The sequence below is a fragment of the Zingiber officinale genome, chromosome 6A, assembly GCF_018446385.1.
Source record: "Zingiber officinale cultivar Zhangliang chromosome 6A, Zo_v1.1, whole genome shotgun sequence".
NCBI classification, from domain to species: domain Eukaryota; kingdom Viridiplantae; phylum Streptophyta; class Magnoliopsida; order Zingiberales; family Zingiberaceae; genus Zingiber; species Zingiber officinale.
Genome location: NC_055997.1, coordinates 115,474,479 through 115,501,493, shown reverse-complemented (window position 1 = coordinate 115,501,493; position 27,015 = coordinate 115,474,479). Strand labels below are relative to the sequence as shown.

Sequence of the window (27,015 nt, the reverse complement as noted above, 5' to 3'; positions counted from 1 at the left end):
AAAAGGTAAATTTTGAAATAGTTAACTTTTCAAATCAGGTTTGAAAATCAGGTGGGATTAAACTTTCACATTTTTCAAATACTTAGTTAAATTCAATGTTCAAACATATGCTAGGTTTTAAAAAGCACTTTTCAAACACACAAAATTTGAGTTAATTCTCCCCCTGAACTTGATACTTAACTCTAATCAGCTGTCTAACCAATTAGGTACTAACTAACTATCAGAAGATAGTAGCTTTCACTTGGTTAGTCAGATTAAGTTAATTATAACCAGTCAGTGTTTGACTTGACTGACGAACTTTAATCTGATTAATATCTGAATTGTATTTAACGTCCAGACTTATGTTGATGCACTAAAATAAGCATCTTAAGTTCAGACAGTTGGCCTATGCATCTCACCCCTTTCTATGTTTGTCAAACACAAGCAAGGTAAACCTAGGGTGTTGGTGAGATGCTCAAAAACTAGTCCTATGGGTACATGCTTTCTAAGGATTCAAAACTAGTCTAAGGCCAAAACTGTTTTTGAAAATCTAAAAATGGAAAGTTTGAACACAAATAAATTTGACTTATAATTTGGTAAAATCATTTTTGAAAGTATTTTTGAAAGATCCTAGTCTATTAAGCACATCCCTAATTTTCGTCGTAAGTTGCTAAATTCATTTTCAGGGAGAGGTTTTGTAAAAATATCAGCTAAATTTGATTTGGACTCAATGTACTTGAGTTCAATATCGCCTTTAGTAACATGATCCCTGATGAAGTGGTGTCTAATTTCAATATGTTTGGTTCTTGAATGATGCACAGGATTCTTGGTTAAGTTAATTGAACTTATATTGTCAATTAATACTTTTACATTTGTGATATTTAAGTTGAAATCTTTTAGAGTATGTATCATCCATAATATTTGTGCAACACATTCGCCTATAGCTATGTATTCTGAATCAGTTGTAGACAGAGCAACACAATGTTGCTTTTTACTAAACCAGCTAACAAGTGATGCACCTAATAATTGGCATCCATCACTTGTGCTTTTGCGGTCTAATTTGCATCCAGCATAATCTGAATCAGAATACCCTATTAGTTCAAAATTATTTGTCCTAGGATACCAGATTCCTACATTTGTTGTTCCTTTAAGATATCTAAAAATTCTTTTAACCTGTGTCAAATGGGATTCCTTAGCACAAGTTTGGTATCTAGCACACATACTAACTACAAATAAAATATCAGGTCGGCTTGCAGTTAAGTACAGTAGGCTACCTATTGCACTTCTATAATATTTTAAATCAATTGGTTTTCCATTTGGGTCACTATCTAAGATTGTGTTTACAGCCATCGGTGTTTTTATTTCTTTTGTATTTTCCATTTCGAATTTTTTAAGTAATTCTTTGGTGTATTTATGTTGAGAAATATAGTTTCCTTCATTTGTTTGTTTGATTTGTAATCCTAAGAAATAGGTTAGTTTTCCCACTAAGCTCATTTCAAATTCTTTTTCCATTAGATTAATAAATTCTTCTAAAAATTCTGAATTTGTTGAGCCAAATATTATGTCATCCACGTATATTTGTGCAATAAATATGTTTGTATTTAATGATTTAACAAACAAGGTTGGGTCAATTTGACCTTGTTTGAATCCTTTAGATGTTAGGTAAGATGTTAGCCTCTCATACCACGCCCTGGGTGTTTGTTTAAGTCCATATAGAGCTTTCTTTAATTTAAAAACATAATCAGGGTGTTCTAAGCTTTCAAAACCAGGAGGCTGACCTACATAAACTTCTTCTTTGATTAGTCCATTAAGAAAGGCAGACTTAACATCCATTTGGTATAGTTTAAATCCCTTATGGGCTGCATAACTTAGTAACATTCTAATGGATTCTAATCTGGCTACTGGGGCATATGTTTCGTCATAGTCAAGTCCTTCAACTTGACTAAATCCTTTGGCAACCAGCCTAGCCTTATTTCTAGTAATTTCCCCAGTTTCACTTAGTTTGTTTATGAATACCCATTTTGTTTCTATTATTTTCTTATTCTTAGGTGGTGGGACTAGGTCCCAGACCTCATTACGCTCAAATTGGGCTAGTTCTTCTTGTATAGCTATAATCCAATCTGGGTCTAGTAGGGATTCATCCACAGTTTTAGGTTCTATTTTTGAAATTAATGAAATTTTACTTAGGTTTCTAAAAGATGATCTGGTTTGAACTCTTAAGTCTGGGTCACCAATTATTTGATCAGTTGGATGATTTGGGTTTACCCTTATTGTTTTAGGAGGTTGATTCTCTTGATGTTGTTCCTCTTCTTCATGACTTAGAGTTTGGTTGATTTCTAGAACAAACTCCGGTGGTTTTGTAGGTTCTATGTCTTGTTTAGTTTCTTTAAATGTTACATTAGTAGTTTCTTCAATTTTTAAGGTAACCTTATTATAAATTCTGTAGCCTCTACTATTTAGGGAATATCCTACAAAAATTCCATTTTCAATTTTAGAGGTGAATTTTCCTAAGTGTTCTCTTGTATTTAAGATAAAAACTGGGCACCCAAATACCTTAAAGTATTTTATGTTTGGTTGTTTATTATAAAATATTTCGAAGAAAGTTTTGTTATGAGTTTTATTTATTGTTGTTCTGTTCTGTAACTAACGGCTTCTTCCCAAAAGTATTTAGGTAGGTTATACTCATTTAACATTGTTCTAGAAGCTTCAAGTAAGGTTCTATTTTTTCTTTCTACAATTCCATTTTGTTGGGGGGTTTTAGGGCATGAGAACTCATGATGATAACCGTTTTCTAGACAAAAACTGTTAAAGTTGTGATTTTTAAATTCTCCCCCATTGTCACTCCTAATTCTTTTAATTTTAATATCTTTTTCGTTTTCAATCTGTTTGCAAAAATTTGTAAGAATTTCAAAAGTTTCATCTTTATGTTTTAAGAATTTTACCCAAGTAAACCTAGAGTAATCGTCTATAATTACTAAACAATATAAGTTTTCATTAATGGATTTGACTCCATGGGAGTCAAAAAGATCTAAATGTAGAAGTTCTAAGATTGAGTTAGTTTGTGGTTGATTTGTTTGTTTGTGGGTTGATTTAGTTTGTTTTCCTTGTTGACAAGCATTACATATAGTTGAATCTAATTTAGGTAACTTCGGTAAGCCTTTTACAAGTCCATTTAGTTTACTTATATTTCTAAAGTTGGTGTGAGACATTCTCCTATGCCATAACCAAGTTTCTTCTTTTTGTGTTAAATAGCACTTAATGGAAGAAATGGTTAAGTTGATGACATAGATGTTGTCTTTTCTAAAACCTTTTAGGCTTATGGTAGGATTATCTAGATGTTTGATTGAGCATTCTGTAGATAGAAACTTGACCTTATACCTAGTATCACACAATTGACTTATACTTAGAAGATTATATTTAAGGTTTTCAACAAGTAAGACATTTGTAATTATAAAGTCTAATTTTAATTCAATATTACCTATACCAATTACCTTGAGTTTGCCGTTGTTTCCAAAGGCAACTGTTCCTAGGCTTTTGTAAGTGAGTTGAGTGAACTTGGTGTGATCTCCAGTCATATGTTTGGAGCAACCACTGTCCAAAATCCACTTGGTTTCCTACAGTAAGTGGGATTTAAAGTTAGTCTTTTGAGCATGCATTAATTTAAGTTTAAAATTAAAATTTTGAAATTAATTTTTAAGTTTAAAATTAAAATTTTGAAATTAATTTTTAAGTTTAAAATTAAAATTATGAATTTAAAAATTAAAATTTTAAAATTAATTTTTTTTAAAGAAATTTTGAAATTAATTTAAGTTAAAATTAAAAATTTTGAAATTAATTTTTAAGTTAAAATTAAAATTTTCAAATTAATTTTTAGGTTAAAATTAAAAATTTGAAATTAATTTTTAAGTTAAAATTAAAATTTTCAAATTAATTTCTAGGTTAAAATTAAAAATTTTGAAATTAATTTTTAAGTTAAAATTGAAAATTTTCAAATTAATTTTTTTTTTTGGTTAAAAATTTTGAAATTAATTTTTAAGTTAAAATTAAAATTTTGAAATTAATTTTTAAGTTAAAATTAAAAATTTTGAAATTAATTTTTAAGTTAAAATTGAAAATTTTCAAATTAATTTTTAAGTTAAAATTAAAATTTTCAAATTAATTTTTTAGGTTAAAATTAAAAATTTTGAAATTTATTTTTAAGTTAAAATTAAAATTTTCAAATTAATTTTTAAGCCTTATTCATCTCACCCGATCTATATTATCAATCAGGGAATCCTATGATTTTGTGAGATGAAATTGGTTTGATTACAGACTTTTGGTTAACTTGTGTTAGATTCAGACTTAGCTTTGGTTTCCACAAATAGGCATTCTTCGGATAAACTTCTAAGCTTGGTGAGTCACAAGGACATCATTAGAAGTAACCAACCTTTTGAGGTTTTCCGAATAGTCCTATCCACGGAACTTAGTACTAAATCTTGGTCTAACTGGTTAGGATTCGTTTAAGGGTAGCTTCGGTCAGTTCCACTTGGCCAAATGCACCAGATCGAAGCCATATCTTTCTAGACATGCGATGCCCAAGCTTTCCTAACGTACTATCATCCAAAAATTTCACCAGTACCATGATTCAAGTTAAACTTGGTCTCCTTTTAACTAATCCTAATTACCCTGCCGCGTTAGTTAGTTTTGGGTTACCCTGTCGGGTAGGTTAGTTTTGGAGGTGCCAGCTATTCTGGAGCCTCCCCCTGAATTATTGGCCATTAATTTAGATTTTGGTTTTAGGCTTGTGTCGATTCTTTTTATAGTTATAGTTAACTTGGTGATAATTTTGTTGTTTTTTAAACTGTTTAGATTTTAAATTTGATTTAGGTTTGTATTTTGGATTTTGGTTTGGTTTATTTAATTTTATATAATGTATTTTTTCTTTAGGTATATAATATTGATTAAGTCCTACTTGCGTGGTCAGACACGCTTTCGGAACCCAAGCTAGATTGGTTGACTTATATTGGGTTATTAATGATTTGAAGGTTTTATTTGAATTCGACTTATATCCTAGTCCGGCTTTATTATAACATGCTTTTTGATTATTTAGGATTAAGTCTAAATTTTTTGATCTTGTTGTGAATTTTTCTAACATCTCTTTTAAATTGTTTATTTCATTTTTAATGATAAATTCTCCTCCTCAAGTGTTAGATCTTGAGTTGGATTTGAATTTTTTAATTGTTCCTTGAGGTTTTGATTTTCCTCAAGAAGTGATTTGTTTTCATTTTCTAATTTAGTTAATTTACTATTTAAACAGGAAATGATTCTAAAAAACTTTTTGTTTAAATTAAGATATACCTCATTCGAGCCTTCGGAAACGAGTACGGACTCGTGGCTTGTTTCGGGTTCAGACCCGTCTTCATCTTCCGACTCATTTTCAGTTTCGGCTTCGCGGGCCATCAGTGCGAGGTGGCTCTGATGTTTCTGCTCTTCTTCCTCTGATTCGTCCGAGGAGTCGTCCCACGTTGCTTTGAGTGCTTTCCTTTTTGTTGGCTTTAGTTTGTCGAACTTTAGTTTTGGGCATTCGTTCTTGTAATGTCCCTTTTTGTTGCAGCCGTAGCAAGTCACGTTCTTCTGTTCTGAGGGAGAGCTGATCTTTTGAAGATCCTTTTTGCTGAAGCTCCTCTTTCTCCTGGTGAACATTTTTCTTACCAAGTTCACCAGGTGTTCTTCGTTTTCGGAGTCTTGGTCAGATTCTTCTTCAAATTCAGGCTTGCTTTTCTTTTCTTTGGAGGACCCTGCAAATAGAGCTATACCTTTCTCGGCTCCAGCATTAGTTTGTTCGTGTAATTCTAATTCACAGAAGAGCTCATCTAATTTTAAGTTAGAAAGATCCTTAGAAATTTTGTAGGCATCCACTATTGATGCCCACAAACTATTACGTGGAAAGGCGTTTAATGCGTACCTTATTAAGTCTCTGTTCTCTATCTGGTGGCCTATCGCATGGAGCCCGTTGAGGATGTCCTTGATCCTCGCGTGTAGTTGATTCGCCGTTTCACCTTCCTGCATTTTTATATTAAAAATTTTATTTAAGAGCAGGTCTCATTTTGTTACCTTGGCGTCGCTCGTTCCCTCGTGCAGCTCGATCAACTTGTCCCATAGCTCTTTAGCGTTTTTGTGTGGACCGACTCTGTTCAGTTCTTCTCTTGTCAATCCGCATTGTAGAGTGTTGATCGCCTTATTTTCTGTTGATGCTTTTTTCTTGAGATCTGCTGTCCAGTCTTCAGGATCCACTAGATTCCCGGCGTTGTCCACTGGAATTTTGTAGGGTCTCGTGATGCTCATCCACTGGTCGAAGTCTGTTTTGAGGTAGACCTCCATGCGCTTCTTCCAGTAAGGGAAGTCGTCCCCGTTGAAGAGTGGAGGTCGCACTGTGCTGAATCCTTCTTGTTGGGACATTCTGTGCACAGGTAAATAGCCAAAAAAAATATCCCAAGACTTGGTCTTGGATTAGTAGTGCGGGAAGAGAAAAATAGAAAAAAATCTAGATTCGTGTTGCACTAATTTAAATTGATTAGTGAAATATTAAGTTAACGAAACACCAGTTTTAAAATTAATTATTTTAAAAACAACAAAAACAATTCACCCCCTGTCTGATTAGTGGTTGCGCCAAATCAGAGCGGTACATGCTCTGATACCACTTGTAGGACCGTTAGATTCGATAGAGGGGGGGTGAATATCGATTCGAAAAACAAGAGTATAAGCGCAGCGGAAAAGTAAAATAGACACAGTTGTTTTACTTCGTTCGGAGCCTGTGACGACTCCTACTCGAAGGCCCGTGGTCCTTGACCACTTTCGTTGGGCAATCACTAACAAGTCGAAATATGATTACAGAAGAAGTACAGGAAATGCTAGTAATAATAAAGCAATACCGACAAAGAAAAATTAACTAAACACCGGAGGAGCACTTTTGTCGGAGCGTTGTTGACGTCGTACTTGAACGTCGAGCAGCAAGACCAGCAGTAGAAGAGTTCTCAGTAAAAATTGATTGATACTGAAGCTCCTGTCTGGGGCTTCTTTTATATGCTGTTCCAGGCGCCTGGATCCCTTCCGGGTGCCTGGAATGTGATGTAGCTGCACAAACCATGATGCTCCACGTGGTGACGACTCGGCTGGATAGAATTCGCCTTCCGGGCGCCCGGACCACCTTGTTTCAGAAAGACTCCTTTTTCCTGCAAAACAAAGTTAGTCCGAGGCAAATATACATCCTGTAAAACAAATTGTTAGCACAGTTAAAGTTCAACAGATGGATAAAGATAGTATGACTTAGATTCCGTGTTTCCGAGACCGGAATCTAGTCACGATCTCGACTTAGACATCCGAAATGGATCTAAGTCGTATCGACGCCTAATGTCCCTTTCCCGGGAATGCGTCCTCACAGTCACTCCCCTCCAGTGACTTACCTCACTTACCTGCCAGACGTCCGGTCAGCCCGTCGGCCCGTCTGGTCTTCTCGCCAAGCGTCCGGTCAGCCCGCCGACCCGCTTGGACTTCTCGCCAGCTATCCGGTCAGCCCGTCGACCTAGCTGGACTTCTCGCCAAGCGTCCGGTCAGCCCGTCGACCCGCTTGGACTTCTCGCCAGCTATCCGGTCAGCCCGTCGACCTAGCTGGACTTCGTGCCAGACATCCGGTCAGCCCGTCGACCTGTCTGGACTTTTCCTGCACACTTGATCAAGGTGTCAGACAACAACACAACTAACTTAACCAATTTGTCATTCATCAAAACCTGGGTTAGACCGTTGGTGCTACCCGCACCAACACTTCCTTCTCCTTCTCGGATGTTGAGCTCGTGTCAACATTCGATTGGTCCTTCTCTTCTTGGACCAATGAACCCTTCTCCTTGGGCTTTTCCACTCCTTGGATTTTTGTAGGGTCTTCATGATAGACAATGATCTTTTTCCAAAGATCACTTGCATTTGTGGTTTCACCTACACTCAACAAAATATTAGAAGGTAGTAAACTATGTAAAATTCTCGTTACCACTTTGTCCGCCTCCGATTGCTCCCGTTGCTCTTCGGTCCAATGCCGAGGTCGGAGGCGTTTACCCTTCTTGTCCGTAGGAGCTTCAAATGGGTCACTCAAGACAACCCATTGGTTCCAATCCATTTAGAACCATGTCTCCAACTGCTTCCTCCAATAATTAAAGTCTTCTTCGTCGTACGGAGGTGGAATTCGGATATCCCATCCGAGCGGTCCTTCGGACTCCATCTTCTTCTTCCTCTAGCTTCTTGCTCTCTTGGCGGTTAGTCCGTAGAAGAGCGACCTGGCTCTGATACCACTTGTTGGGACCTTGACGTCCACTAGAAGGGGGGGGGGGGGAATAGCGTCTCACCCAAATCGTCGCTTCCTACAATGGTTAGTGTGCACAGCGGAAATACAAGATAAACACTAACAATAGAAAGCAAACCTAATACGTTGATTTAACGTGGTTCAGAGATAAAGCTCCTACTCTACGGCTGTCCGTAAGGTGGACGATCCCGATCCGTCGATGAATGATTCCCCGGAGAACTTCCGATTAGCTCACGTAGCTCCTTGTGGGTGGAGAAACCTCGCCACAACCTTGTACAAGAACGCTAGATCACTTGGGCACTGGGAGACTCTAATTAGGGTTAACCACCACTAATTTCGTCAACTTCAACCAAGCTTCCAATGCTTGGTTATATAGGCCATGGGTTAGAAAACCCTGCCTACCAGTCGACTGCCAAAACATGCAGTCGACTGCCTTTCGTGGAAATTCGACCGTTGCAGCCCAACGGCTCGATACCAACCCTCTGTTCGCTACTAGTCGACTGATGAAACCACCAGTCAACTGCTACAGTACTGCTACAGTAACGCTACAATACTGCTACAGTAAATCCTAATTTTGGGATTTTACCCCGAGTACATCCACTCAGCACTCGTTCTCGCCCGACCAACCTAGACCTAGTCTTCTAGCCTCCTCCATCAGCCTTGCGTCCTTCGGATGCCTCCCCATCCTTCACGTCTTGCCTTCTGGAGCTTCCATCGGCCTTGTCATTGTTGTCGGGTCTTCCTTTGCCAAGAGGTCGCGCCTCCGGGACTTCATCCATTGCCAAGTCACATTTGGACTTACGTTGCCAAGACTACATGCTTGGACTTACACCGCTAAGATTCATCCTTGGACTTTCCTCCTTTGCCAAGATCACACTTGGACTTACGTTGCCAAGACTACATGCTTGGACTTACATTGCCAAGACTCACCCTTGGACTTTCCTTGTTGTCCCTGTATCCTGCACACTCACAATGCATATCAAATACAACAATAAATCTAACTTAAACTTTTGCTCAAACATCAAAACCTAGGGTACCCAGATTGCTCCAATAGGAACGTACCAGCCATGAATAACAGTAGATGAATGCAGGTCTGAAAACATACCTGGCGTACAAGTCGGGACGTACATTCTATGGATAACAGAAGACAGATGCAGGTCAGGAAGCAGACCTGGCGTACAGGTCGGGACGTACCAGCCATGGATAACAGTAGACAAATGTAGGTCGGGAAACATACCTGGCGTACAGGTCGGGATGTACCAACCATGGATAACAGTAGACGAATGCAGGTCTGAAAACAGACCTGGCGTACAGGTCGGGACGTACATTACATGGATAACAGCGGACAGGTGCAGGTCGGGCAACAGACCTGTCGTGTAAGTCGGAACGTACAGGTCTTGGATAACAGCGGACATAAGCAGGTCGAGATACGAACTGGTCGTGCAGGTCGGAACGCACAGGCCATGGTTAACAGCGGACAGGTGCAGGTCGGGCAACAGACCGGTCGTGTAGCTCGGAACGTACATGCCTTGGATAACAGCAGACATAAGCAGGTCGAGATACAAACCGGTTGTGCAGGCGGAACGCATAGGCCATGGATAACAGCGGACAAGTGCAGGTCGGGCAGCTCGGAACGTACATGCCTTGGATAACAGCAGACATAAGCAGTTCGAGATACGAACCGGTCGTGCAGGTCGGAACGCACAGGCCATGGATAACAGCGGATAGAAGCAGGTCAGGATACAGATTGGTCGTGCAAGTCGGAATGTACAAGCCATGGATAGCAGTGGATCGAAGCAGGTCAGGATGCAGACCTGGAGTCCAGACACTACAGGATAAACAAGCCAGAGAATCGTAACTGCTCATCAAAGAATATCAGAGAATAATCAGTGTGTCAGGGAATATGCTAACAGTCGTGGCTCATTCCTCCTTTGGTTCTGTCGCCAGCCTATCAGGAGAAGTCATGTGTCATTCACCGTCAGACAAAGCCTGACAGCCAACCTTCCTTGACACCCGCCAGGTCCCAGAAACATCCGTTGCAGTATAAAAAGGGATGTTTTGTCCCTTATGGAGGTACGCTCACTCGTCATTTCTCATTAGTCTTTACTTTTCGTACTTTCTCTGTGTTTTCTGGGGAAAAAGTATCTGACTTGAGCGTTGGAGGGTCTGACCCGGGGACTTTTTCCCTGGTTTCCGGTCTCTAACGACTCGGGTGCTCGTTTGAGTGTGCGCAGAGTCGTATTGTCATCACCCTGGTCATCTCCCTTCGTCAGCCACCCGTGTGAACCTTTCCAGAGGGTGCCAGATAGATCCGACGTCTCGGCGACTTTCCGTCAACTTTCAGTACATCAAAACCTGCCTTCATCCGACTCTACTTCTGGACGGGATCAACTGCAATGCCAGATTTACAAACCCAAGAAATTGGATTATGTAAATCTAATAGCATAATAATTGATGTGAATTTTATAAATCTAAAAATCCAGCATCTAAATTGGACGATGAATTTAGAATAATTTAAAAAGAAAAAGAATAAGTGCCAACTGCGAAGAGAAAGAGTGCTGTGATAAGAATTTACATATGAAGTGAACAAATTAAAACTTAGTTAATTATTATATATTAATTATTAAATTAATAAAATTTTAAAAATTATTAAATAAAACTAATAAATATTATTAATAAATTAATTAATATGTATATTATAAATATATATTTACCATAAGTATATAAATAAAGATAATAAATAGAAAATATAAATAATGATGTGTGAATTAGTAAGACTCAGTATAAAATTATTTTTGAGATTTATGATTGTGAGGAGAGGTTTATAAAAATTATGATTTTTTTTTTATGTGATAATGATGTGACATATTAGATTCTATAATGAAGTTGGATTTATAAGTTTAGAATTAGTTGCCAACCTTTTTAGGATTATTGTCTTATTAGAGAAAATTTTCTATATTGCGTCGTAGTTAAGATGACCTTTAAATGTTTGATTAACTACTTAAAGAACTTAATCATTACATTATTACTCCAGAGCACCTATAAAATTTTTAGATGACCAATCTAATCTATAAATTTTTTTCATCCGTTATTAAAATAAATTAAAAAATATTCATAAATAATTATTATTACATTTCCCATCAAAAAAAAATCTTCTATAGAATAATATAGTTAAGGGACGGTTATAATTAGATGTGTTTCATTTTAATTTTTATTTATATTTTATTTTATAATCATATATAATCATTTTCATCATTTAATCAATGACCTTAATATCTCTTTTAGAGTGAAGTGCATAATGATAAAATGTGACGTTTAGGCCATTTAATTTCATGTAAGGATCAGCGCCGCTTCACATTCAATTAGGAAAAATACAATCCACATGAACACGTGCCAAAAGTCAACCTATTACCTGATTTGGTCAACTATTATCACGTCGAAACAAACGTATGGTTTACGCGATGCCCGATTGGCAACGCTATTGACTTCTTCGCATTAATTTTGATGTTGTTGTTATAATTTGACCGAACAGTAGTTAGTCAACCGCCCAATTTGACCTTGTTTTTTAAATAAAAATTTTGAAAAAATATATTTTATTCTCCAAACATGTTAATTATAGCCATGCGAATTGAACCGGTCCTCGGTTTCGTTTTCGGTCAAACCGAGTTAGGTCAACCGGGTGATCTCAATATTTGACTCGTCTCAAGTGAACCGGTTTAGTTGAGACCGGTCCCGGTTTAGGAATATTGGACCCTTTTTTTTTTGGACCTTCGTCCTCCGTCTATAAATTGCCTCCCCTGGCTCCCTTCATTCGACGTCCAAATTCATTCCCTGAAGGAAGCAAGTGAGCGAGAGCGAGAAGGAGCGAGCGATTGATCGATAGAGAGAGAGAGAGAGGGATAATTTAGGGGTTTTTTGATCATTTGGAGAAGATGCAGCTCGGTGATGTGGATGTTTCCTCTCTCGACCTCATGGCCGATATTCTGAAGGCTAAGCTCGATGCGTCGGAGCTGCTCCAGTGGGCTTCGAAGTTGTACGAGAACCCTAGGTTTCTGGAGGTGGCCGTTCTAGTGGGATGCCTCGCGGCGTTCCTTCTTTTCTGGCAGAGATCAGGCGACAAAGAGCCGGCCCGGGTAGTGGCGCCGCCGGCTCCAGCGCCTAAGCGGGCCAAGAAGATCGCGAGGGATGCGGAATCTGTCGATTTGGGGAAAAAGAAGGTGACATTGTTCTTTGGCTCGCAGACCGGAACCGCCGAGAGGTTCGCCAAGGTTAGGTTTTGGACCTTTTGATCCTTTCTCACCTCCCAATCACTGAAATTGCATTAGTTCGATCTAAAAGTCGATTTCTTTGAGCAGACTTTGGCGGATGAGGCCAATGCGAGGTACAAGAAGTCCGTCTTCAAAGTTGTTGACTTGGTGAGTATCGTGAGGTTAATTTACGATCTCAAGTAATTTGCAAAATTTGGGCGATTTTACTGTACTTAAAAAATGTCCCCACTTTTTGTTTCTCAGGATGATTACGCGTATGAGAATCATGAGTACGAAGAAAAGTTGAAGAAAGAGTCTCTCGCCCTGTTCTTCTTGGCGACGTAAGTCAACTTTTGTTGATTGTTTATATTTCTTTACAACTACTCTCCATTTCTGACTTGATGGTGGTAAATTACAGATACGGAGACGGCGAACCAACTGATAACGCCGCGAGGTTTTATAAATGGTTTTTTGAGGCGAAGGAGAGGAACGTTTACTTGGATAACCTCCAGTATGGTGTTTTTGGCCTGGGGAGCCGACAATATGAACACTTTAACAAGGTTCGATCTTGGTTCACCAATTCCTTTCTTATTTGTATTTTTAATTAAACTATTGTTGATTGGCGAAGTTTAATCTTTGAAACTATTTATGTTTTGGCTTCAACAGATTGGTATAGAGGTAGATAGAATTCTCGCTGAGCAAGGTAATTCCTAGTGGACTTTGTTTATTATAATCAGGTTTAGTTTACAAAATCTAGAAATATTGAGTTCGATCAGTTATATATGCATTCTTTCTTCCACTTATTGAGTTCGAGCTTTGCTGATTCGGTTTGTTATCGTACTCTAGGTGCAAAACGTATACTTCCTTTGGGGCTTGGTGATGATGAACAATACATTGAGGATGACTTTACCGCATGGTATGATCAATGGAAGAAACAAAAGAGCTAAATCTATGATCAATTGAAAAGATTGTACTTTTTCTGAACTATGTCTAAATCATTGAGTCTTGATTATTGCAGGAAAGATCTCGTGTGGCTAGAGCTAGACAAGCTACTTTGTGATGAGGATGATGTAGCAGGATTATCTGCTGAGTATGTTGCCAGCATACCTGAATACCGTGTTGTTTTCCTAAACCATGGAGACGAATCCCAGATGCAGAGGAAACCGAGCCTTGCCAATGGCCATTCTGTTTACGACCTCCGAAATCCTTGCAGGTATATATCAAACGCTAGGGTTGTTCACTCTATAAGATGCATTACCGAGATGGATTATTTCTTTTGCAAAAAAAAAAAAAAACTAATACTGGTTGAATTCCAAATTTATAGGGTCAATGTGGCTGTTAGGAGAGAGCTTCATACCCCATTATCTGATCGTTCTTGCACTCATCTGGAGTTCGACATCTCTGGAACTAGTCTCAAGTAAGTTTTACTACATTATCTACATACTAGTGCATATATCGCGTACTCATGATTTCTGGTTAATAACCTGGAATAGACTTTAGCTGAAAGTTTAGATTCTCAATGTTTTGTTTCTGATGCAAATTAATGATGGCTAATATTTTCTAACAGATATGAGACTGGAGATCATGTTGGCGTGTATTCAGAGAATACCTCTGAGACTGTGGAGGAGGCTGCAAGGCTCTTAGGATATCCAGAAGATACATACTTCACCCTACATGCGGAAAAAGACGGAACACCACTTAGCAGTAGCTCTATTCCACCTCCATTTGAAACGCCTATTACTTTGAGAGATGCACTTGCTAAATATGCTGACCTTTTGAGTTCTCCTAAAAAGGTATGCATTGTAATCAAATTATTAAGTTACACTCATTTGCAAATACATTCTATAAATATTAATCGAGAGATTGCATATCTTGAATCCAGGCTGTTTTAATTGCTCTAGCTGCTCATGCTTCGGAACCAACTGAAGCCGAAAGGCTCAAATTCCTGGCTTCGACAGATGGAAAGGTTTGCATCTGTTGTTCTCTGGATAGATGATTCTTTTGTGATGATCAATCGATTTAGATCGGCATTGGCTTTCAGGATGAATATAATCAATGGGTTGTGGCAAGTCAAAGGAGTCTTCTGGAAGTCATGGCTGAATTCCCTTCAGCCAAGCCTCCTCTAGGTGTTTTCTTTGCAGCTATAGCTCCTCGCTTACAGGCCCGTTACTATTCGATATCATCTTCTTCAAGGTAATGATTTCTTTTATGTGATAATATTTGCATATACAATTTGCTATCTTACCATGAAATTCACTGAGATTATCTTCAAATCAGGGTTTCACCTTCTCGAATTCATGTCACATGTGCATTAGTGCATGGACCAACATCAACAGGAAGAATTCACAGAGGAGTTTGTTCGACTTGGATGAAGGTATGGTTTGTTCTCAATTCCTATGGCTGATCTCTTACAGCAAGGTCATTACCTTTCCTTTTATCTTCACAACGGTATCTATTTGATCGGCAGAACTCAATTCCACAAGGAGAGAATCAAGAATGTAGCCAGGCTCCTATTTTTGTGAGACAATCAAACTTCAGATTGCCTTCCGATACCTCGGTTCCAATAATAATGATTGGCCCTGGCACAGGCTTAGCACCCTTCAGAGCCTTTTTGCAGGTTCAATTCACATCAATGCCGTCTAATTCTTGTTCAAGCATTTCATCTAGATACCTGCTAAACATTGCGGTTTGATGTTTTTAGGAAAGGCTTGCACTCAAAGAAGCTGGAGCTGAGCTTGGCCCTGCCATTCTCTTCTTCGGTTGCAGGAACCGAAACATAGTAATCAACTAACACCAATACCAATTAAATCTGGCAGCTAGTTTGATCCATCATCTAATCATATATCGAACAATAACGCAGGACTACATCTACGAGGATGAGTTGGACAACTATGTAAAGCAAGGGGCTCTTTCTGAGCTCATCGTGGCTTTCTCTCGCGAAGGTCCGCGCAAGGAATACGTGCAGAACAAGCTGTCTGAAAAGGTCGGACACAGAAAATCCAGAAAACATAAAGCTAATTCGTTCTGCTTAACTCGATTCTGATGGTGTACATCTTTGATGCCTCAGGCTTTGGATGTTTGGAACATCATCTCTCAAGGTGGATACGTCTACGTCTGCGGTGATGCCAAGGGAATGGCTAAGGACGTGCACAAGGTCATTCACACCATTGTTCAAGAGCAGGTAAAAATTAAGAATGGATTTGGATTTCTGTTATGAAAGATCAATTCCTTGAATGATTGATTATAACATGAATGCTTGAATTCGATCACAGGGATCAGTTGAAGGCTCCAAGGCTGAGGCTTATGTGAAGAATCTGCAAATGGAAGGGAGGTACCTACGTGATGTGTGGTAACAGGCTGCTGAGGACGCCTGAGGTTGAGTCAGGGTGCATTTTTTTTTATATAGCAGAGTTGTGGGAATAAGGCTGGTCGCCTTCTCCTCTATTATTTATTTATACAGATAAAAATGATTCTTTTGGCAGTGTAACATCAATTGTAAGCAACAGCAGTAAATAAAAATATATTCTTTTTTTAATATAAAATTTATGTTCCTGAGTCAATTGTATAACGACGATGGTATATATATACATATATGGCAAAAATTATATCGGTGCTCATCATTAGCCTTTTTGTCATATGGGTAATCCGTCCAAAATACCCTAATAATAGCTAATTATTTGACCGTGTAAAAAATAATGACTCATTTCTACACTCGTAGAATGTGTACAAGCGAGCAATTACCTTCTACGATACAATACAAATTATTCGGTCTACAATTGTAGAGGTTAGCATAGATAGTTAAAAATAAAAGAGGGGTGGCAGTTAAGGAGGGGAAGTTTTTGGCTAGGTCCAAAAAAGAAATCTTCAATTTCATAGGCATGACTTTTGATATACTCCCGGTCAATTTCTTAGTTTATTAGAATTTTTAGGACTCAATCCCTTCATTTTCTCCTAAACACCACCCTAGTTCACACCCGGTTGACTTCTTAGCTAGTCGGGCCCCCAAGGCTCGGTTCCCTCATTTCCTCCTGGGCACCGTCTTAATCTACTCGATCAACTTTTTAACTAGTCGAGCCCTCAGAGTTCAGCCCCCTCATTTTTCCTTAGCACCAACCTAGTCTACGTCCAGTCGACTTCTCAACTGGTCGGTCCCCCCGGGCTCAGTCCCTTCATTTCTCCTGGGCACCACCCCAGTCTACAGCCGGTTGGCTTCTTAGCTGGTCAGACTATTGTCGAGAGATAACATTGTCAGAGAATCACAAGAACTTGTTAGAGAATAACGACCTACATAACACACAACCTTGTGTTGTAAATAAAACAATAAAAGCAGTATTATATTTGCACAAAAAATAGCATACAATAGACTGATAAATAAAGTCGGGTTTAGAATATAGTTATCCGGTTGAAGCGTCGGCACGCCGACTGTCCTTAGAGAATTTATTGCCGCCTCTCGGTGCAAAGGCTCCCTGGCAAAAACTCCCCCAAGATCCGACAACCGCTCGTCTCGTCCGTAGGTGCACTCCAAAACGGACGCGACACTCGGACCCAACCTCAGATCGCCGAAAGACTAAGCCTCAGGACAAGAAAGCAGCGAAAACTCGACGAGAAGAAAGGCAGAAAAACTGTGCAGAATGTATCGCACAGAGAAGGGAGAAAGAAGGAGAGAGCTTGAGGCTTAAGTGAGTAATAGAGGCGCTGCTGCTCCCCTTTTATTCACTCCGAGAAGGTACGAAGCATTGCTTCGCTAGCGAGGAAACGCGTCTCAGTGTCGCGTCGCGTCCGCGTCCCTTCCCCTCACGCCCTCACGCACGGAACAAAAACCAAACTCTGGTTTGGTTCAGACCGAACCGAAATCGAAACTGGTTTGGTTCAGACTGAACCAAACCATTAAAAACAGACCGGGCCGCCCGTGAGCGCAAGGCCCACGGGCTGGGGATTTGCACCCCCCCTGCGCGCGATAATCGCGTACGTGACGCCCGGTTTATGGATTTCCGGCTCGAACCCCCTAAATCCACTCGATTTGGGCTTGGCCCGCGTATGTGTGTAGGTCCCCTTATCATTGCTAAGCAAGGATGAAAGAGCTTCCTATATAAGCCCTTCCAAGCTTTTCCAATTAGCAATGTGGGACTAAAAACACTACAAAAAAATGTTTTGAATTTTAAAACAAAATTCAACAATCCCCCACAAATTCAAATCATTTCAGTTATAAACAAAAAAAACAAAACAAAAAAAAAATGTCCTGAAGCTAGGTTGCAATGAGCTTTTAGTGAAAATACCTTCCGGTTTGAATTTTCACCTAAGTACACCAATCTTATTCACATAGGTTTGAAGTGAACTAGGTCTTGAACTTAAACTTTTTTATATGTGAATTCAATTGGTAACAACTCATCACGGGCGACGGTTAAGTCCTTCTGGGTTGGTGCATTACGGCCATGCCACCGAATCTTGTTTCATAAGCGCTAAGGAGAGTTGCCTAGACCCCCCACATTGCGGCCACACAGTTACACTTACATAGGTGAGTTCTCCAAGGATGTACTGCGAGCATCCTGTCAATAAGACCTTGAACTCATTAAGAGCCTCCAAGCTCATCCTTACTAGCAGTCAAGCATCTATCCAGGGAAGAGACTATGAGATTACATCTCAATCAATTTGATGCTTACAGTTCACCCTTATAACTTGTTTATACTACATTGAACCTACTTCTTGGGATCTCCATCAGATAGGTTGGGTTGCCATTATAGATGAAACCAGGATAGGCCTCAGTCCCATTCCCTTACTGGATCTCTTAATTTTCTCAAAATCAAATCCTTTTGTGAGTGGATCAGCAATATTGTCTTTTGAACTTACGAAGTCCAATGATACCACTCCAAGAGACACTAGCTCACGAATAGACTTCAATCTTATTCGTACATGTCTCTTCTGTTTCTGGTTATACTTGGAGCTTCTAATCTGAGTTAATATTGTTTGATTATCACAGTGTACTGAAATAGAAGGTATTGGCTTTACCATCAAGGGAATTTCTGAAAGAAGACCCTTAAGCCAATCAGCTTCAGTTACTGTGGTATCTAAAGCTAGCACACAATTCTGCCTCAGATGTAGAACGAGATATAATCATCTGTTTAACAGACCTCCAAGCAACTGCACCGCCTCCAAGTGTAAAGACATAACCAGTAATGCCTTTACACTCAGCAGTGTCTGTTATCCAACTAGCATCACTATATCCCTCAGGCTGATCCATATATATCTCTTCTTCTAATTCTCCATTTAGGAATGCCGTTTTGACATCCATTTGATGGACCTCAAGATGATATATGGATGCTAATGCGATTAACACTCGGATTGTAGTAATTATGGTAACAGGAGAATAAGTGTCAAAATAGTCAATCTCTTCTTTTTGTTTGAATCCCTTAGCAACTAGGCGGACTTTGAATTTATTTACTGACCCATCAGACTTTAGTTTTCTCTTAAACACCCATTTATATCCTATAGTGGTACACCCAGGAGGTAAATCTACCAATTCCCAAGTGGCATTAGAGATAATAGAGTCCATTTCACTTTTAATGGCCTCTTTCCAGTGCTTAACTTCAGGAGAAGCTATAGCATCTCTATATGTCACAGGGTCACCTTCTATACTATAGGTGATAAAGTCCTGGCCTAAATCCGTAGACACATATTGCCTCTTGCTCCTTCTCGGTTCTGTATACTCACTAGATTCATCTAGTCTAGAGTGACTTGAGGAAGGTGTACCCACTATGGATAATGGGACCTCCACGGAAGAAGGCTCATTTCTAGTAGAAATATTAGATTGAGGTGTTCTCGTCTTCATAGGAAATATATCCTCAAAAAATGTAGCATCGCGAAGTTCTACAATAGTATTTGCATCTATTCCAGGAATTTCTCATTTAATAATCAGGAACCTATATGCAACACTATTTTGAGCATAACCTAAGAAGATATCATCTACGGTCTTTGGACCAAGTTTTTTCCTTCTGTGTTCAGGTACTAGTACCTTTGCCAGGCACCCCCACACTTTAAGGTATTTCAAACTTGTCCTTCGGCCTTTCCAAAGCTCATATGGGGTTTTATCCCTTGACTTCATTGGGACTCTATTTAGCACATGGCATGCAGTGTATAGAGCCTCCCCCTACATAAAGTTGGGTAACCCAGAACTGCCTAACATGGAATTAATCATATCTTCAAGGGTTCGATTTTTCCGTTCTGCTATACCGTTGGATTGAGGACTATATGGAGCAGTTACCTCATGGATTATACCTGTATCTTGACAAAATTTTTGAAATAGGTTCGAGGTAAATTCTCCACCCCTATCAGACCTTAACCTCTTAATAGTTTTATCGGTTTGATTCTCAGCTTCAGATTTAAAAATCATAAATTTATCTAAAGCTTCATCCTTGGTTTTTAGCAAATAAACATAACAATAACGAGAGTGGTCATCAAAGAAGGTAATGAAATACCTTTTATGGTCTCTCGTTATTACACCGTTAAACTCACAACAGTCAGTATGAATCAATTCTAAAATATCAGAATTTCTATCAACTGATTTGAAGGGTTTACGGGGTTGTTTATATTGCACACAAATTTCACATTTTTTCTTATCATTTATAGCATGCTTAGGGATCATGTCAAGATTCATCATCCTTTTTACGGTATTAAAATTGACATGTCCTAATCTGTCATGCCACATATCATAAGACTCAATGTTATATGAACAACCAATATTAGAAGTTTTATTTAAAGTAGCATTTTCTACATTGAGTTTAAATAAACCTTCATTAAGGTGACCTTTTCCAATAAAGGTTCCTAAATGTAATATTACAACTTTATTACATTTGAAGTTCAACTCATAACCAGTACGAACTAACTTTGATCTGCTAATCAAATTCCGATGGACCGCTGGAACATGATGCACCTCATGCAGTGACAGGACTTTTCCAGAGGTGAACCTCAGGTCAACTTGTCCTATCCCAAACACCCTGGCTGCAGAATGGTTCCCCATGGTCACGGAAGTGCCTTCAATTACCTGATAAGTAAGGAAGGCAAATCGATCAACACAACAGTGTACATTAGCACCTGTATCAACTAACCATTCATTGGGTTGATAGATCAAGTTTAGTTCGGGTTTGAAGGTAACAAACCTATCGCTGGTGTCGTCACTAGCAGTCACGACATTTACTTGTGCCTTGGTGTTGGACGTATTCCTTTGGTTCTTGTCCTTTCGCTTAGGGCAGAATTTGACATAATGTCCAACCTGTCCACATGCCCAGCAAGGCTTAGGTTTAGTTCCAGTTTTCTTTTGAACCTTTGGGTTGGGTTTCATCTTGTTCTTCATTTTCTGATTTTTGAATTTCTTCTTGTCAGATGAGACTACTACATTTGCCTTTGGAATAAAATCCATAGACATTCTTGTATCATCATTTTTATGTTGCTTCCGATGTTCTTCTTCGATATTTAAGGCAATCATCAAATCTTCTAGAGAGATTTTACCTCTCCGATGTTTAAGAGTCATGCCAAAATCTTCCCAACTCGGAGGCAATTTTTCGATGATAGACAAGACCTGAAATTTTTCAGGTAATGACATATCTCCTTCAGCAAGACCATGAATTTGAACTTGGAATTCATGTGTCTGCTCAACCATAGATTTTCCTTCAACCATTTTGAAGTTCAGAAATTTTGCCACAGTATGCTTTTCTAAACTAGAATCTTCGGAGTTATATTTTTTATCCAAAGATTTCCACAGCTCTTTAGCTGAAGAGGTTGAGCAGTATACATCAAATAGTGCGTCTGAGAGGGCAGACAGGATTCTCCCATGGCAGAGATAATCCCTTTGCTTAAACCTCTCTAAGGCAGCACTACGGGCAGGTTCCTCTTTAGTAGGTGAAGGAGGGTCTGTTTCTATAACGGATAATATTCCTAGGGTAGTAAGCCAAAATTGCATCCGTTGTTGCCAACGTCTGAAGTTTTGCCCGTAAAATTTTTCGGGTCTAGCACTAGCCTCATCAGATCCTATTACCCTATCATTCATCATGTCTATTGATACAAGCAATAAATTCTCTAAGAATGTTGTAAATAAAGCAATAAAAGCAGTATTATATTTGCACAAAAAATAGCATGTAATAGACTGATAAATAAAGGAGTCGGGTTTAGAATATAGTTATCCGGTTGAAGCGTCAGCACGTCGACTGTCCTTAGAGAATTTATTGCCGCCTCTCGGTGCAAAGGCTCCCTGGCAAAAACTCCCCCAAGATCCGACAACCGCTCGTCTCGTCCGTAGGTGCACTCCAAAACGGACGCGACACTCGGACCCAACCTCAGATCGCCGAAAGACTAAGCCTCAGGACAAGAAAGCAGCGAAAACCTCGACGAGAAGAAAGGCAGAAAAATTGTGCAGAATGTATCGCACAGAGAAGGGAGAAAGAAGGAGAGAGCTCGAGGCTTGAGTGAGTAATAGAGGCGCTGCTGCTCCCCTTTTATTCACTCCGAGAAGGTACGAAGCACTGCTTCGCTAGCGAGGAAACGCGTCTTAGTGTCGCGTCGCGTCCGCATCCCTTCCCCTCACACACGGAACAAAAACCAAACTCTGGTTTGGTTCAGACCGAACTGGAACCGAGCGATAATCGCGTACGTGACGCCCGGTTTATGGATTTTCGGCTCGAACCCCCCAAATCCACTCGATTTGGGCTTGACCCGCGCATACGTGTAGGTCCCCTTATCATTGCTAAGCAAGGATGAAAGGGCTTCCTATATAAGCCCTTCCAAGCTTTTCCAATTAGCAATGTGGGACTAAAAACACTACCAAAAAATACTTTGAATTTTAAAACAAAATTCAACACCTTCCTGTACTCAATGGAAATCTGTCGTACTTTAGTCATCATCTCGACATACCCTGACACCCGACATTCTCTGATCTTTTATCATCGCGGAGGTTATTAGAGGCCATATAAAATGGGAAGTTCTCTCCGTTGGCCAAGTATGCGCACACATACGCATCTATTACAGTATTACTATTCATCATCTTTATGCACTTTTCCTTTTGTACGGCTCCTGACTTAAACATTAGAGGGTCTACACCAAGGACCTCTTCCTTGGTCTCGCTCTAACATATAGTGTGATCTCTCTGTATGTGTGCAAGCTTGTGAGTACCATCGACTATCTTTCCTTCACCCCCACCTTGCTCCGCTGTAAGGGGGAAAAGCCTATAACGCCCCTGCAGGCCCTAGAGTCCGGTACTATTTTCGTCAACATCCTTACCCTCGTCACTGGCTCCCCCATCTGACTTAACTTCTAGACAGGATCATATACGTTATAAAAACTAGTTGTTAGCTTTTACAATTGTAACTTTGCATCATTTTGATTTTACTTATTTGAGTGATAATCTTATTAAAATAATATTTTAACAAACAAAATAAATGATTGGGACTTCATGACACTTATTATATTATAAATGAATATTATCGGATCACAATTGACCATGTAAAAGTTAGCATGTAACTTCTACAACTCTACATGCGAGGGTGTAGAAGTTACACGCTAGCTTTTACAATAGTGTTGAATTCAAGCGTTGTAGAAGCTAGATTAGGCGTGTCAATTCTGATGGATTCGGGTTGGGTTGAAGAAAGAAAATTATAAAAAAAATCTCAACTCGAACTCAATTAAAAAAATTCTAAATCCGAATCCAGATAACCCGACCAACCTGAATAATCTGTTCGATCCGAAAAAATCTATCATTATTATTTTTTTATAATTATTCACTTTTATCTCAATATTTAATCATTATTATACTAATATTATATTATTTATGTACTTAAAATATCTTAATTTTTAAAATAAAATTTAAATTGAAAAAAAAAATCCTTAAATCCTAAATTCAGATTAACCTAAATCTAACCCGAACTAAACCAATCAAAAGCTCCAATCCAAATTTAAATACTCCAACCTAAACCTAAAGACCTCCTATTCTAATACAATATTTGTTCAGATCGACTTAGTTCGGATCGGTCCAATTTTGACGCCACTAAGCTAGGGGATACCTGGACACGTAGAACTACAACTTAGCTTTTACAAGACTACAACCACCTAGAGGTATTTTTGAAAAAAAAAAAACGGATATTTAATTTTTTTTTAAGAAAAAGAAGGGCTAATTGTTAAATTTATATAAAAAATGCAAGCTACAACCACCTAGAGGTATTTTTGAAAAAAAAAACCGGTAATTTAATTTTTTTTAAGAAAAAGAAGGGCTAATTGTTAAATTTATATAAAAAATGCGCATCCGGGGAATCGAACCCCGGTCAGTACCGTGGGAGGGTACTATGATACCACTACACCAGATGCGCGTTCGGTTTAAAGTGAACATTCAAATATTGATCAAGAGATAGAACATGATGAATCTCATCGCGGCGGTTCCGAAGAGCAAGTTCGATGGATTGGAGCTGAGGCTGCTTGGGCTTCCGATAACCCCAGGTTAATGGAGTCTCCCCACCAGCTCGGTAATGGTGCGGGGAACCCTAGGCCAATGGGGTCTCCTCGCCAGCTAGGTAATGGTGCCGGCCGGAGGCTCCGCGCCGCTCCTGCACTGCTTACGGAAATCCAACGGCAAAGAGGCGACTACGGCGCCGCCGCCGCCGCGTCAACCACGAGCATAGAGAAATGATGCGCGATCCGGAACCAGCTGGCGTATTTTTTTTTCCGTTCCTTTTTAATTTTAGATTCGTAAACAGTATGATTACTTGATTAATTAATATTCTAAGCAGCAAAAGATAAAGACAAAACAAAAGGCGAGAATTTTTATTTTTGGGGGAAAAATTGGATAATGTTTTACTTCCTCATCAGGTCTTCCTCTCTCCGGAACTAAAGCCGGCGATGATCCCAACGAGGGCTTCTGTGGCGGCGGCGGCGGGGTGGAGCCGGAACGCCCTTCCGGAGGCCCCTCCGCCCGCAGCGAAGGAAGAGGATGAAGAGCACGCCGAGCTCTCCATTTCAGATCAAAGGACTCTTTATCTCGTCCGTATTTTCTCTCCTAATCCGCCCTCTCTTTGTTGTTTGGTAAATTAGCGATCGATAGCAGCAATTTTTCGTATGTGGCATTTCAGGTGAACATCTTCATCGGAAACACCGCCCGGTTCCTCAACTCCTTCGCCTCTCTCTGCCAGGACAAGCTCGCCCAGGTCCACAGGTACCGATTTAGCACCTTTCTGTTCAATACTCGTGAAAAAAGAACATTTTTTTTGTTCTATTAAACTAGCAATTGAAGAGATTCTATGTGAAAATTCAAGGAAAATTCAGTTGTGTTTCATTTTTGCCAAGCTTAGATTTGTTAAGAAGCTTCATTCTTGCTTTATGGGAGCAACATATTGGCATCACAGTTTACCGAAATAGTGCTGTGGGAATCAGCATCATCAACTCTTGAAGTCTGATCTTTCATTTTTATAAAACAGTCAACAAATCTTTGCTAGGTGGTTCTTTATATGACTTAAGCTAGCAATCTTTTGTATGGTATAATTTCTAGTGGTTTACATGACTATTCAGCTCCTAATACAGTATCGCAACATTTATATGATAAAAGAGAAACTACCTCACATTGGTTAGTTCGATGATTTAAATCCTCAACAACTGACAAAAATAATTAAAGTTTTCTTAAGTAAGAGCAATTTAGCAAGTTTCCACGAAAATAACCAGGCTTGACTGTGTTGAGTCTGTCATGGGGTTCTATGTAATGTTGCAGCTAGCAATACCCAAGCCATTTGTTGTATGCTATCCTATCTAAAATTACGAAACTATCTATCTTTAGGTTCATGCTTTGGACTAGCATTCTCCTGTGTTTCTTTAAAATTGTCACTTCTTCTATATCCCTTTCTTTGTTCTATGATTCTTTCCCTTTCAGACATTAGCTGTAACTTACAAACTGGATTTTAATGTTTCCAAGTTTTTGGATGAAATTATCCTTCGATCTTATACTCTCGGTGCAATGATGGTACTGGAATAAATAGCCGTAGAAAGTCTTGTTCCATGTCTTGTGATGGAATTGCTAAACAGGTCGGTATCCATCCGTTAGTACTTTGTTTTCTAATTTGTTGTCTAATATATCATTTGTAATCTTGATTGTCACAAGCACTGCTAAACAAATGAGTTTGTGCTGTAAATCAATATTTTATAAATGAGCTGTTTGCCTGTTTAGCTAAGTATGAGCTTCTTATAGAAAATTTCGATGAGGAATTTTAAGTTGTCTTTATCAATGCATTTAATTCCCTTTTTTTGTAACTCTGACTTCATGCTTTGCACTAGGTGACTTTTCTTTTTAACTCTTTGACTTAATGTTTTGTAGGATTGGTATTAGGATTAATTTTAGAACCAAATGTGTGGCACACTTATATCCACACCCTTGTCAATCATATGATATATCAAGTCCAAGTACCATAGTAAAATACTGTTGTTGCAACAAACTGTAATGCATATCCTCCTGCTTGGTTTTGTTTTCTTTCCCTTCCCTTGGACATCCTTCTTTTTCTTTGTAGGCTAATCTGGAGTTTTGTTATTGTTTTATTTTTTTTCTAAAGAAACAAACCTCCATTTCAGTGTAGTCTCTTAGGACCTTGGCAATAACTTTCAAGGCCTTTACAAACTTGGTAAGCTGACACCTTCCTAAAATCTTAATAGCACGAAAGAGAGATATATAGTTGTATGTTAAAATAATTAATGAATCAGGTAAAGTAATACATTTTGTTTCGTCGAGTTTGTCAAGTCTGATTCGGTTTCATTATGTATTTCCTAGAAGGATATTGAAGTTAGATGCAAATCTGACCCTTCTAGAAGCACAATTGCAGAGCAGAGGTCACATTCATGAGTTCGACAATAAATCCAACTTAGAAGCCTCAAGTTCTACAAGTGCAAACATTCGATGAGAGAAAATCCAGCATTCAAATCTGATGAATAGTTTTGGTACTCATTCTTCTTGTAGCTCTAAATGTCTACGGCCTCGTCTTGCCCTCTCCCTATGTTGTGCACTACTTGGACCATGAGCCTCCTTATTACTCGTAGTGTATAAGGGTAAATCGAATAAAATATTGATCAAATTTTTATTAATTAATTATTAAATATTGTAACTTTTTATCTTTTTTGACAAGTTACATAAGAATTTATTTCATGCTCGATTACTCAAAATTCAACTACGGCAGCAGTTGAAGGAAGAGTAGTGCGTCACTTCTTCCTTTTGGAAAGTTGCAACTACGGCAGCAGGTGAAGGAAGAGTATTGTGTGACTTCTCGCTTTGTAGATTTTCCTAGATGTTGAGAGCGAATCTAAATTCAAAAGTATTTTGCTTCCTTTCTATTCCGGTGATCTATTGCTCATTTTATATATATATAAAAGATTCATGGTCGAATTTGATTTAAAAATTTAGAACCGAGTGAATAATTACATATAAAATAAAATAAAATACGCCCAGCTAAA

At 38.9% G+C, this 27,015-nt stretch overlaps 2 protein-coding genes and 1 non-coding gene across 7 annotated transcripts; 2 read left to right on the top strand and 1 right to left on the bottom strand.

Moving 5' to 3' along the window:
- Window positions 1–12,127: 12,127 nt before the first annotated feature.
- On the top strand, window positions 12,128–16,172 carry LOC121997585 (NADPH--cytochrome P450 reductase 3-like). The gene is made up of 17 exons (XM_042552080.1): window positions 12,128–12,576; window positions 12,664–12,723; window positions 12,820–12,896; window positions 12,974–13,115; window positions 13,222–13,258; window positions 13,402–13,471; window positions 13,574–13,768; window positions 13,880–13,972; window positions 14,123–14,348; window positions 14,438–14,521; window positions 14,597–14,748; window positions 14,833–14,929; window positions 15,023–15,172; window positions 15,257–15,334; window positions 15,416–15,538; window positions 15,623–15,736; window positions 15,828–16,172. The coding sequence occupies exons 1-17, from the start codon at window positions 12,241–12,243 to the stop codon at window positions 15,906–15,908; spliced, it is 2,115 nt and encodes a 704-aa protein (XP_042408014.1). The 5' UTR covers window positions 12,128–12,240; the 3' UTR covers window positions 15,909–16,172.
- Window positions 16,173–23,832: 7,660 nt separating this feature from the next.
- On the bottom strand, window positions 23,833–23,903 carry TRNAG-CCC. Its single transcript has one exon. It is a non-coding gene; the product is annotated as a tRNA-Gly (tRNA).
- Window positions 23,904–24,337: 434 nt separating this feature from the next.
- Window positions 24,338–26,678, top strand: LOC121997584 (WASH complex subunit 3-like). 5 transcript variants are annotated; one of them, XM_042552075.1, is made up of 3 exons: window positions 24,338–24,570; window positions 24,660–24,742; window positions 26,342–26,678. In XM_042552075.1, the coding sequence occupies exons 1-3, from the start codon at window positions 24,430–24,432 to the stop codon at window positions 26,466–26,468; spliced, it is 351 nt and encodes a 116-aa protein (XP_042408009.1). In that variant the 5' UTR covers window positions 24,338–24,429; the 3' UTR covers window positions 26,469–26,678. The 5 variants fall into 5 exon arrangements, with proteins under 5 accessions (XP_042408009.1, XP_042408010.1, XP_042408012.1 ...); XM_042552076.1 differs by having other exon boundaries at window positions 24,879–26,678; XM_042552078.1 differs by having other exon boundaries at window positions 24,339–24,570; window positions 26,391–26,678.
- Window positions 26,679–27,015: the final 337 nt, after the last annotated feature.